General features: G+C 34.7%; 1 protein-coding gene across 5 annotated transcripts in view; it reads right to left on the minus strand.

Annotated features, from left to right (window-relative positions):
• Nucleotides 1-6019: 6019 nt before the first annotated feature.
• Nucleotides 6020-12439, minus strand: part of TMEM196 (transmembrane protein 196) — a 57470-nt gene continuing 51050 nt past the window's right edge. For 3 of the 5 annotated variants that reach the window (XM_079152325.1, XM_079152324.1, XM_079152323.1), the window contains exons 3-5: nt 12106-12360; nt 10886-10959; nt 6020-8845 (exon numbers count right to left, since the gene is read on the minus strand). In XM_079152325.1, coding sequence (XP_079008451.1) covers nt 8839-8845; nt 10886-10959; nt 12106-12360 — 336 coding nt within the window. In that variant the 3' untranslated portion in view covers nt 6020-8838. The remainder of the gene's footprint in view (nt 8846-10885; nt 10960-12105; nt 12361-12439) is intronic. The other 2 variants (XM_079152327.1, XM_079152326.1) reach the window with 1 other exon arrangement.

A 12439-nucleotide genomic window follows, 5' to 3' on the forward strand; every position in this document is an offset into this window, starting at 1 on the left:
GTTCATTTTATTATAGAGGACATGAAAACTTCATTTTATTTTCTTACAGATTTTTATAAGAATACTAATATATTTTGAAGACAAAAAGACTGGATCTCAATAGATTTTGGGGATGAGTATCTAGTGAGGACAGTGAGTATCTAGGCAGCTATCTACACAGGGGCCTTGGAGTACATTTACATACAGAGGGTTTGAGTTTCCTTATTCCTGGCTAGTTGATGGCCCTGAGTGAGGGGAATTGTTGACTAGTAGAGCCACTGACAATGGAATCTATCGCTTTTCTTTACTGGGCAGTGACCTTGGCAAGCCCAAGGGATTTTCTTTTCATTCTCCCTTAGGGTGTTATGGAATGATGTTTGAGAACCACTGTCCTGGTGATTAGGCAAACAATGGTACTCTAATTTTTTTCTATATGTAATTTTTTTTTCTATTTAACTGTTAGCTATTTAATTTTATTGAAGCTGAAAGGATACACATGTAAGAAATCATCAAATTGCTATATGAATTGGACTTTGCAAAACCTTCCTCAAGTGAGCCTATTTCATATTTACCTGCAATTCCTGAGCTTTATAATCTTGAAAGTAAGATTCTTTTTTTATTGTTTGTTCTATTTAGTTATACATGACAGCAAAGTGCAATTTGATTCATTGTACACAAATGGAGTACAACTTTTCATTTCTCTGGTTGTACACAAAGTAGAGTCACAACATTAATGCAATTATACATACATACATGTACCTAGGGCAATGACATTTGTCTCATTCCACCATCTTTCCTTCCCCCTTCCCCCTCCCCTCCCCTCATTTCCCTGTACACAATCCAATGTTCCTCCATTCTTCCCTTACCCACTCCCCGACCCCATTCGGTATCAGCATCCACTTATCAGAGAAAACATTTGGCCTTTTGTTTTATGGGATTGGTTTATTTCACTTAGCATGATATTCTATAACTCCATTCATTTACCTGCAAATGCCATAATTTCTTTCTTCTTAAAGGCTGAGTAATATTCTATTGCATACATATATCACATTTTCTTTATCCATTCATCTGTTGAAGGGCATCTAGGTTGGTCCATAGCTTAGCTATTGTGAATTGAGCTGCTATGAACATTGATGTGGCTGCATCACTGTAGTATGCTGATTTTAAATCCTTTGAGTATAAACCAAGGAGTGGGATAACTGGGTCAGATGGTGGTTCTATTTGAAATTTTCTGAGGAATCTCCATACTGCTTACCAGAGTACCCTAATTAATAGCAAGGAGTGGTCCTAAGTCCTAATTCCTCATGGTTAATAAAGGACATGGTATTGCTTTGACATGATTATAGGTTTCTCTGTGAAGTTTCAGCCAAGTTCCAGAGCCTTCTTGGCAATTCTCAGTAACATAATAGATGTTGGCTTTGGAGAATGGCTGTAATGTATTGTGTGGCTAAAGAAGTAGAGCCTTTGTTTGTTAATAAAGAAAAACCTTTCAAATCAGTAGACTTTAGCTGATGTGAAAGTAAAGATGACTTATAGACCTTTGAGAATTCCAAATATATGAAAGCTATCTGCCTAAAATAAAGGACTGTCTTCACTATAATTAGTTGATAAAAGATAACATTGAACTCTTACAACATTGAAACAAAATATCTATAGCTTGATATTTTAATAATATATTTCTTGGGCAATGCATTCCTAGTTAAGACTCTGGTATTCAATACATAGCTTTCCTGGCAAAGAGAGAAAAAAATCCCTCTGTATAGTTTTACTAGGACCCCATCAGAATTGGTTTCCTCTGCTATGAATAACTGACAACTTGTGATTTATGGATTTGGAATAATTGAATTTCTTGGCTGTCATACACTGTGAGTAAGAAGTATTACATATGTTTCCAGAAAAAAAAGTGGCTTAAAGAAGAAAAGAGTGAAGTGATGCCAAGTTTCGAAATTTTATTTGGAAACAGTGTTCTAACCAAACGGTACTTAAGATGCTCCTCTAAGTTTCCGAAACATGTTTGCTAAATAATCTTTGAAAATATAGTTTGGGACATAAGGTTTTACAACATGCCATTTTTTGAGCTAAATCAAAGAATAAAGTAGAAGGCAGCATATTGTTATTATCACCTTCCCAAGCACAGGAAATGCAGGTTTATGCATTGAAACATGGCAATATGTAGAGTAAATTTCTCCAAAAATAGAAGTTGCACAACATCTCATTCTGCCTGTCAAGCACAGAAAATTCAATGATTTAGTGGAATCTTTCTGTGAGAAGAATTTTTAACATGAACTCTCTAAAGCAATTTCTCAACATTACTATGTTTTGACCTACTGCAAACTACAACCACCTACTTTTGCTACTTTTTACTAGTTTTACACAGTCCATGGAATTACTGGTCCATACATTTTCAAGTTCCATAGAGTGCTTACCAATTCTTTTCACATTTCCTATTTTAATGATGATTGGTTGACTGTAGAATAACTTATATAAGGACTGAAGAATGCAGGCAATTCCTCTTTGTGTGCTTTTGATCTGCACTATCAAATAGGACTTTCTGAGGCGATGGAAGTATTTTGTAACTGTTGCCCACATATGGGCAACATATTTAGCACTTGGAATGTGACTAGTTTGATGGAGATATTGAATATGGAATTTTAATTAAGTTTTATTTAACTTTAGTCACAGGTATCTAGTAGCTATCCTATTGAATAATACAGGGAGACTTTATGTGTTAGAGAACTTTCTGTTTCTGTGACAAAATACCTGAGACAATTAACTTATGGGGAGGATAGATTTATTTTGGCTCACAGATTTAGACGTTTCAGTCCATGGTCAACTGGCTCTGTTGCTTTGGGTCTGTGGCAAGGGAGAACATCACAGTGGGAAATGTGTAGTGGATAAGGTTACTTATATGATGGTTGCCAAGAAGCAAAGAGAGAAAGAGGATGGGACTGGACTCTCAAAGGCCCTTAAAGGGCACACACCCAATAACCCAACTTCCTTCCACTAGGTCCCACCTCCTAAGAGTTCCACCACCTTTAACAGTACCATCAGCTAGGGATCAAGGCTTCAAATATAAGCCTTTTGGAGACATTTCAAATCCAAACCATAACATTCTGTCTCCAGCCCCCAAAGTCTCATGTCCATCTCACAATGCAAAATACATTCAGTATATCTCCATAGTTCCCAAAGTATTAAATGTTCCAGCAATTCTCCAAAAGGCAAGTCCAAAGTCTCTTGTGAGACTCAATGCAAACTATTTTTCTGTGAGCCCCTATAAAAATCAAAATACAAATAACATACTTCCAAGATGTAGGCACGAGGTAATAATTTCCATTCTCAAAAGGAAGAATAGGAACAAAGAATCCAACCAAAGCAAGACCAAAACCCTGTAGGTCCAACATTAAATCCTAATTCTTCATGTCTGACACAGAGTGGTGTGATGTGAGCTCCAAAAGGTTTGGGCAAAACAACCTCTGTGACCTTGCCAGTTGCAGTCCACATGGTCTCTCTTTGGGGGATGGCTCTGCTTACTGCTTCTTATTTCCCTTGGTAGATGTTTCACATGTCTGGCACCTCTAACTTCTCTAGCTTCTCCACTGCAGCTTCAGATTTACTCTCACCCTCTCAGGGACTTCTTGCAGAATTTTAATCCTGCCACATATTGCCTAGTTTGAAATCTTGGTGGAAGCCTCCGTGACTCTACATCTCTCACATTCTACGTGCATACAAAACCAGCACCAGAAGAAAAATGCCAAGGTCTTCCACCGGTGTGAGTCATAGACAGGCCAAGTAAAACCATGGTTGTAGTGGTCTCTGAATACGTGAATGGGGGCAGTGAATCCCAGGAAACAATTCCCTAATAGGCCCTGTGCCTCCCTTTCAAACAAAAGTCTTTGAACCTTGCTGACTCCTGGGATGCCCAAAAGGCATCTTGCCTATTTTTCTTGAGAAAAATACTTGGCTTCCTTATCATGGCACCAATCTTTTCAGCTACTGCATGTACCCACTTGGCTGCAACTTCAAACATGCTCCTTTTCTAACTAAACTGCACATTTAAAATTTTTTTCTGCTATGCTTTGAGCTCCTTATTCTCACAGTAAATCTCACTAAAAACAACCAGCAATAGCCATGGCACTTCCTGAATGCTGTGCTGCTTTAAAATTTCCTTCACCAGGTGAATTATTCTGTCACCTTTAAACTCAGCTTCACACAAAGTCTCAGAGAATGGACAAAATGTAGACAGACTCTTTGCCAGAATGTAACATGAATGGTCTTTATTACAGTTCCCCAAATAGATCTCATTTCAACCTGAAACTTTGTGAGCTTCACTTTATTTTTTGTATTCCTATCAGCATTCTAGTCTTCTGAGCTCCTACCAAAATCTCTTGCTAAGCTCCACTTTTATTATTTTATGTTTTTATTAACCTTCTTATCCACACATTTTCAAACTCTTCCCACAAACTAATTCTAAAGATTCTCATCGACATCATTAGGTATAATCAAAGCTATGACCCCTCTTCTTGGTACCTATTTTTAATGTTAGTCTGTTTCTGTTACTGTGACAAAATACTTGAAAAATATAAGGAAAGATTTATTTTGGCTCACAGTTTCAAGTTTCAGTACATGGGCAGCTGGCTGTGTTGTTCTGGGCCTTTGATGAGGGAGAACATCATGGTGAGGAGTGTGTGGTAGATGAGGCTATCACCTCATGGCAGTCAGAAATGAGAGAGAGAGGAATAGCCTGGGTTTCCAATGTCCCCATCAAGGATATGTCCCCAGAGACCCAACTTCCTTCACTAGATCCCACCTCATAAAGTTCCTACTACTTCCAACAGCACTATCAGTTTGAGACTAAGTTTTCACCACATGAAGTTTTGAGGGACATTTGAGATCTACACCATAAAAATTTTGAACTGGGAGTTTATGACCTTGAGCAATTCAGGTCTACACTTTTGGGTAGCATTAAAATAGGTTGCCCCAAATCATGCTCAATGGTTTTTCTCAGTGGTTCTAAATTGGGCAGTATTCCCTATCATACAAACAGATGAAAGTTTGTTAGGGCATTTTTGGTTGCAAGGGTGACTGGGTGAATCCTTCTAGCATTTAATGAGTAGGGACCAGAAATGGTAAATAGCCTGAAATGCATAGGACAGTCTTCATGATGTGTCATTGGTACCCAGTTTGACAAACAAGTAGAATATCAGAATTCCCTAAATACTGTTGTTTTACTTGTGAGATTTGCAATCTCAGTCCTACCTGCAAGCAAAAATAACCAAAAAAGGGAGCAGACCTTGGATCAGCAAGCTGTCTTTGTTAAGCAGAGGTGGAATGGCACATTTTCAGGGGAGAAAATGGTGACTGGTTACAAAAGGGGTCTGTTTTTATAGGTCTTAATGCGCATTAATCATAGCAGAATGTTTTGTATGACTTAATCATTAAAGACTGAGGTTGTGCACTTGGGCAGTTAGAAAACTAGTTGTGTAGGTTAAAAATCTAACTCAGGAAAAGAGTTACAAAAGCTTGAAACTCATTGTTACTGGGATAAAATCCCATTTGTTTGCCTTCTCCTCCAGGAGAAGTTACTCAGTGTAACTGGGAAAGGATGAAAAACCAGAGCCCAGAGCCTAAAGTTTACCTTCTCTCTTCTAGGACCCATTGTCCTCTCTCCTCCCTGGGGACTGTCATTCCCCTCTTCTTGGGGGATGCTATTTTCCATATCCTTCACTACCTATAATTTATTCTGTCCTCTCTGATCTGTATTTCATCTCCTACTGCCTCCCGGGACTTTATTTTCTTATCATCATTTTATTTTGTGTCCTCAACCACTCTTCAGTTGAACAAGTTTTAGTTTTTCCTATGTTAAGGAGTGTTCTTTAAACTTCTATATTCTCTGTGGCTGTTTTTTCTCCTTATTCACAGCAGTATTTACCTTGCCAATATCAGATTAGCACATTTATTTATTTAGCTTTGGGGGGATAACCATTTTTTGTATTATAATAAAAACAAAGCTGACACCATACAAATTTCAAAGAACACCATCTTTTATTACATAGATGCATTTAGAATCATACCACTTTCCACTTCAAAACCTTTGTGTGTGAGTGTACACACACACATATATGCATACAAATGTTTTAAAATTTTCAAGGAGAGTCCACTTTTATTCTTTTATGCTAATAATAACTCCACTGGTTTGTACTCAAACCACATCCCCACATTGTTTTAACATATTTTTTTCTAATTTATTATCACATTACTTTCCCTCATGAATGGGCTCATACTAAAACTATAGTCACTTAAAAAACTAGTTCATAGTCAATGTATTGTCAAAACTAAGTCTTCAATTATTTGAACAGTGTCTTTTTAACTTCCCCTACTTATCTCAAGAATCATTATACATCCAAAGTAAATCACTCCACAGAGCCTTGAAAACATTAAATCACTCCACGGAGCCTTGAAAACATTGCATTGAAATAATTGCATTTAAATATATAGCTATACTTGGTTAAACATAATTCTGTACTATTTGGATAACTGTGATGACTGCAATTTTTTTTTAACTCTATGTCAAAGCAATGATATACTACTTTTGTCTTTTAATGTGTGGTTTTATGAAGTAGTTTAAAGGCGTTAAAATGACCTACTAATGTATTATAATTCTGTATTGTACAAACATGTCTACAGAGAAATGCCACCAAAAATTAGCGTCGGTGGTTTCTTTCTGTACAAAACTATATCCTTGCATAAATTCAGTAGAACTGCATACACACAAAATTTCTGCATTTATAGTTCAGATTTTCAGTGACAAAACCATGCCTGATTTTGGCATCAAATGAACTGTGATGATGTTGATTCACTATTTAAGGTTACATTTATGGACAACATGTGTAATCTACCAGATACTGAAGTTATCTCAATGAGTTGGGAAACTTCATAAACTATATCAAACTAGAGTCCAGTTGTTACTGTTGAGTTGATAAAGAGAATTTTTTAAGGAACTAATTTAAACAGTTTAAATGATAATCATGTTGCTATAAAACTAAAAGCCTTCAGGTGTACATTAAATCAAATTATTATTTTTAGCACAATTAAAACCCTTATCTTCCTTATAAGCTACAACATATTCTTATGCTGGATAGTAAAGATTTTAATTTTACCTATGGTTCAGTAAGTAACTCATAAAAAATGACAAAAATTGATACATGTTGGGAAGTAATAAAAATATACAATATAGTGTGTTATTTATTTAAAAACATTAGATTTCTTCATTTTCTGTCAGAGTTTATATTCTCAATGACCACAATATTTTCTTGCCCATATGCAATATTGGTTGCTATTTTACCATTCCATTATGGAAGAGAAGAATTGAATGTAGCTATATGAATGTCATTCATATTTTTATTTCCTCCTACAACAACTCTTTCAGAGCCTTGGGATACATGTCTTCCCATTATAAAAGAGAATAGAGAAAAAGGGGTGGGTCTGTAAGTCTGTGGTGGAGCATTTGCCTGATATGCATGAAAACCTGGATTTCATCCCCAGTACTGCAAAATAAATAAATAGATAAATAAATAGATAAATTAAAGGAAGAAAAAGAAAACACCTTAATAAAGGATAGCAAAGCTGACTGTAATTTTGTTTTTAAAGGGGGGACTGGGGAAGGATACATCATCTGTTTTCTGTATAATTTAATTGTGTTCGAAATCTATCACAAGTAATCCTAAGTTGTAATGCCTTTGTTTATAAATATGAAAGATATGGTTTGAAGTTATTATTATAAATCAATCTTGAAATTATTATTACATAAGTACTATGATCATAGTAAAATAGCCAAAAAACTAAGTAATCTATGTTTAAAATACTGTATTCAGATCACAGAACTCCATAAATATCAGTCACAAAGTTATATACATACAACAGATATGAAGAAAAAAATGCGAAATTTTAGTAGAAATTAAATATGTGATTTTGTGGGCATAGAAAAACTTTGAGCAGTTACCTTGCCATCTGTGTTGAAATACCCCACAGCATCACAATTTCTTTTCTACTATCTGTTTACATTCATGTAGCTATAAATATATGCTGTATATATGTTCTGTATTTACAGTATATACACACATACACACTTTATTAACTCATTTGTGAACATGCAGATTAATCTGCACAGTGTGATCAAAACATTTTTCTCATATGGTATTCATTTATAACTTTTCACTCATGTGCAAAAATGCAAAAATATCATACAGATTAATATTCTCTTTCTAAAAATTTCTCTTCTTTATGTTTTAGGGTTTTTGTTGTTTACAAGTAAATTATGAAATATAGTTCATTCACAAATTGAAAATAATTACAATGTTGTTGTAACAAGGCATTGCTGAGGTTTTGAATTGTGGCATTCTTGAAGCCATCGTCTTTCAAAACAAAGACATCAATAAGTTATTGGTATTTTCTGTTATTTTCACTTTTTAATTACTCAATAGGAAATATGTAATTACAAATCTAATACTCATGCTAGTCAAATGTTTGTGTAGAATATGAATTTTATTTCTGTTTTATATAGTTTTGTTTTTTTCCTGAAAATTCTTCTTCAGAACAATCTGTAAAGTATGCTGAAATGATCAAACTAGAGCATTTCTGGAAAGGTTTTCACTGCATAAAAATGGTTGAAGAATAAGTGAGATAAAATTGATGAAGAATAATTTTAGTGGATGCTCAGGAGAGAGAAAAGCAAATACAAGAACTGTTTTAATTTTATCTCCTAGTCCCTTGATATCTCCTTGCCTCATGAAAATCCTAAAAACATTGATTATACTCTTCCATTAAATATCAGTTGTGGTCCTCCATTGCTCATGTTGTCTGTCACTTCCTGTTAGGAAAATAACATGAATTAATTAAAATTCACTTACAGAGTAAGATATTGATTTCATTAACAGAGTTGAAACAGAAATTTCAAGCCATTGAAAGACTTTTGAGGGGAAGGACAGGATTGATATTGTTGCTCCATTTGAGGGAATATAATTTCATGGGATTTTGGAGCACATGAAAATGCTGAAGGGACAGTCCCTTAAACCAAGGTCTCCTATCCACAAAATCAGTTCACTCTCCCTACTTTCCTGAGTGCCCCCTTTTCCCACTCTGCTCTATTTTGGAGGGACCTCAACTAGAAAGAAGATGATCAAGTGCTCAGGTTTCCCACTGTACCAGCTGCTCTGCTATGCCAGCACATTGCCTGGATTACCTTCGTTCTATAGAAAAATGCAGCCTTTGGACTACAAAATGAAAAGACTCACAAAGGGATTGTTGTTCATTTGTAACTATGGTTAACAAAAAAATTATAGAAGGAAAGTTTTTTTTTTTTAATGACACTATCACTTTTTATAGTAAAAAACAAAACAATGAAATTGCTGAGCATGTCTTTAAGGGCCCAATTACCAAGAAGTAAGGCAATGAAAAAATATATGTAAAGAATAACACAAAAAGTTCCATTGTAATTATAGAAATATATTAAGAAAAATTTGGTTGTTTTGAATTTATATATCTTATTTAATATTAAGCCCTTCCTTACAAAATAAAAGGTGATAAGATGTGAAGCCCATTTACTTTTATCATGGAGCACCATATTATAAATAATATATCAGTAAAATTATCTAAAAATATATTGAAAACATCCATATTCAAACAAGCCTATTTGCAAAAGAGCAGGAATAAAAAATACTTTCAAGTGAAATTATTTTCTCAATAATCTAATTTCTATCTAATTTCTGTTTTGAGAAAGTACAAGTTATCTTTGGAGAATCTTCTAGAGATATACAATGTGAAAGTGGTCTGAAAATACATTCATGTTATTGGACCTGTGTTAACCTGATTTGAGGCTTCATTTAATAATTCACTATTGATGGGAAGATTAATAGAAAGTGTGCCCCAAAATGATAGTTAACAAAATTTACTCAAAATTTTTATTCTTATTTATCCTGCTAGAAGAAAGAGAACTTTTTTGTGGATTTATAGAAATAGGAACCTTATTTGTCTCTTCCTTTTCAGAAAAGGCTTTGCATTAATAAATCTGCTTTAAAAATATAAAACTGAAGTATCAAACTTTTATTGCAGAATTTAAAGAAAGTTTTTTTTTTTAAAATTTACAGAATAAGAGAATTGTCTTAACTAAATTCACCCCAATATGGACACAGTTAAATTATTCATAGGAAATAACAGTAAAAAATAGTTTTGAAATGGATGAGTCTTATCACCTTATTTGTAAATAGGAATGTCCAATTTAATGAGAAGGTTCTAGTAGAAATTTGGATAGGGCCAATTGGATATTTGCAAATGGACATACTTTCTGCAATTGGGTCACTGTATAACTTTCTGTATTTCCAATTATACTGTTGAACCAAACCAAAAACTTTATTTTCAGCAATTGGAAATATGGAAAATAAATTGGAAAAATATTGTATTGGATAATTTTGCCAGAAAAACTTCTTATACAGAATTTGTACTATATTAATGTCAAAGTTTGGCTCTCTGTTCATGCAATTTTGGCAAGATGGAGATACAGTTTGTAGACTCATCTATTATTGAAAGCAAAACTTGTCTGTGAATGATGATATTGAGTCAGAATCATGATGTAGCAGAGAATAAAAGGAATTATGAATCATCCAAGCAAAAACGTGTTTGGATGCTTAAAGGCAGGCTGAATATTTTAAATACTCAACCAACTTTCAAGCTGCAAGACGCTGCCATGTAGATTTATGTCAACTCCTCGAAGCAGCCCTTATGAAAGTGATACTTGGAGGAATAACATTACAGCATCAGTCCAGACTGATCTGCTGACATCATGGCTTCCTGAAAGAAGCAGTGCTTCCTGCAGCGACATTACAACATGGCAACTCCCTGGAAATCAGCGTACCTTGTAGGTAACTCTGGTGTCGGGGGCACCACCGGGCAGCTGGGCAAGTCGGTTATTTCAATAGCCCTCAATCTCTAATGTAAATATAACAATTATACAATAAATATTGCACAAACATATACAAAAAAATGAAAGCACACTAGAATAGAAATAGAGCACAAAAAACTATCCAATATATTATGATCATCTATTTGTAATGACCTATTTCTTTAAATTATCTGTCCTGTTACTTATACTATTAATTATTTTTTGAAGGATATCCAGAGCTCTGTCTAAAATTACTTTCTTGGGACAATTTAAGAGCATCTCCTCCCCTTATATATGGATCATATACAAAATGAAAACATACCAACTGTATAATAAATACTTTTTTTAACTTCAAGGGAACATTATAAAGAAATATACTGTAACTCCTGCTACTATTTATTTTACTCTGTGGTTGCAGAATTTTATTTCCATGACACAAAGCAAAATATGTTTGGCCATTATTTTAGTGAGTTTATTTTACAGATGTTTATTATTTTCTTAATAGATCCAGTAATAGGAACTGAATTAAGAAATGTGTGCAAAATATAGCAGAAACACAGCTCTCTATATTATTTCTCCTTTTATGCAATTAATATAACTTTCTGCTTGAATAGGTTTCATGAAACAATTGTGCAAGGATCATTGTTTAAAATACAGGCAAAGCAATCCAAATATGCATCAAGTTAAGATGAGAATTAAATGAAGCTTTATATGGATTGTAAAATATGCACTGATAGATGAAGCATTTTGTCGCCTTCTTAAAAAGCCCCTTTATACTTGATCTAATTTACATAATCAAATGCATCTACTTACAAGAACAAGGGATGAGCTAGTAAAGGGAATTCATGCGATTTCTAAAACTGGCATTATTGAGTTGAGACTGTTTTTAGTTTGTGTTTTTCCTTGGTATAATACATAAAAATTCATATTTATAAGGCATTCAATATTTTATGAAAGGCTATTTTAGGAAATGTGTTTTGAATAGTCAGGCTACAAAATTATGTTGAAAATAGATGTAACCGTGAATTGCAGAGAAAACATAATTTAAAAATTCCCATACTTAATCCAATAGGGTCAAATTTATAAATTATGATTCCCTCATATTGTCATCTAGGCTTGCAAGTTGAGTCACCCAGAGCAGACTGCAGTCTTCATCACATGACAGCAGTAGGAGGCAAAGGTACAAAACTCACTTTCTCAGCCATTTCATGAGAGTGATGCAGGGAATGCTCCCTTTCTGAGAACATCCTCCTCTGCTCATAGCTGGCTAGTCGGCAAGTGAGCCAGGAAGACAGGGTGCAGCCCCCAATCCCAATGCACGCCAGGGACATGGAGGCGAGATGCAGAGGATACAGGGACGAGGTCTTCTTTGTGACTGCCCGAAGGAACTGAAAATTCAGGATGCCCCCAATGAGCCCACAGATACAGCAGGCTGAGAAGAGGATCATCTGATAAGGAAAAGAAATAGGGGTTAAACTTAGCTAACCTAGAAGATGCTAATAGGGGACAGGAGCTAACCGTTCAGCT

This window comes from Sciurus vulgaris (assembly GCF_902686455.1).
Source record: "Sciurus vulgaris genome assembly, chromosome: 8".
Classification (NCBI taxonomy): domain Eukaryota; kingdom Metazoa; phylum Chordata; class Mammalia; order Rodentia; family Sciuridae; genus Sciurus; species Sciurus vulgaris.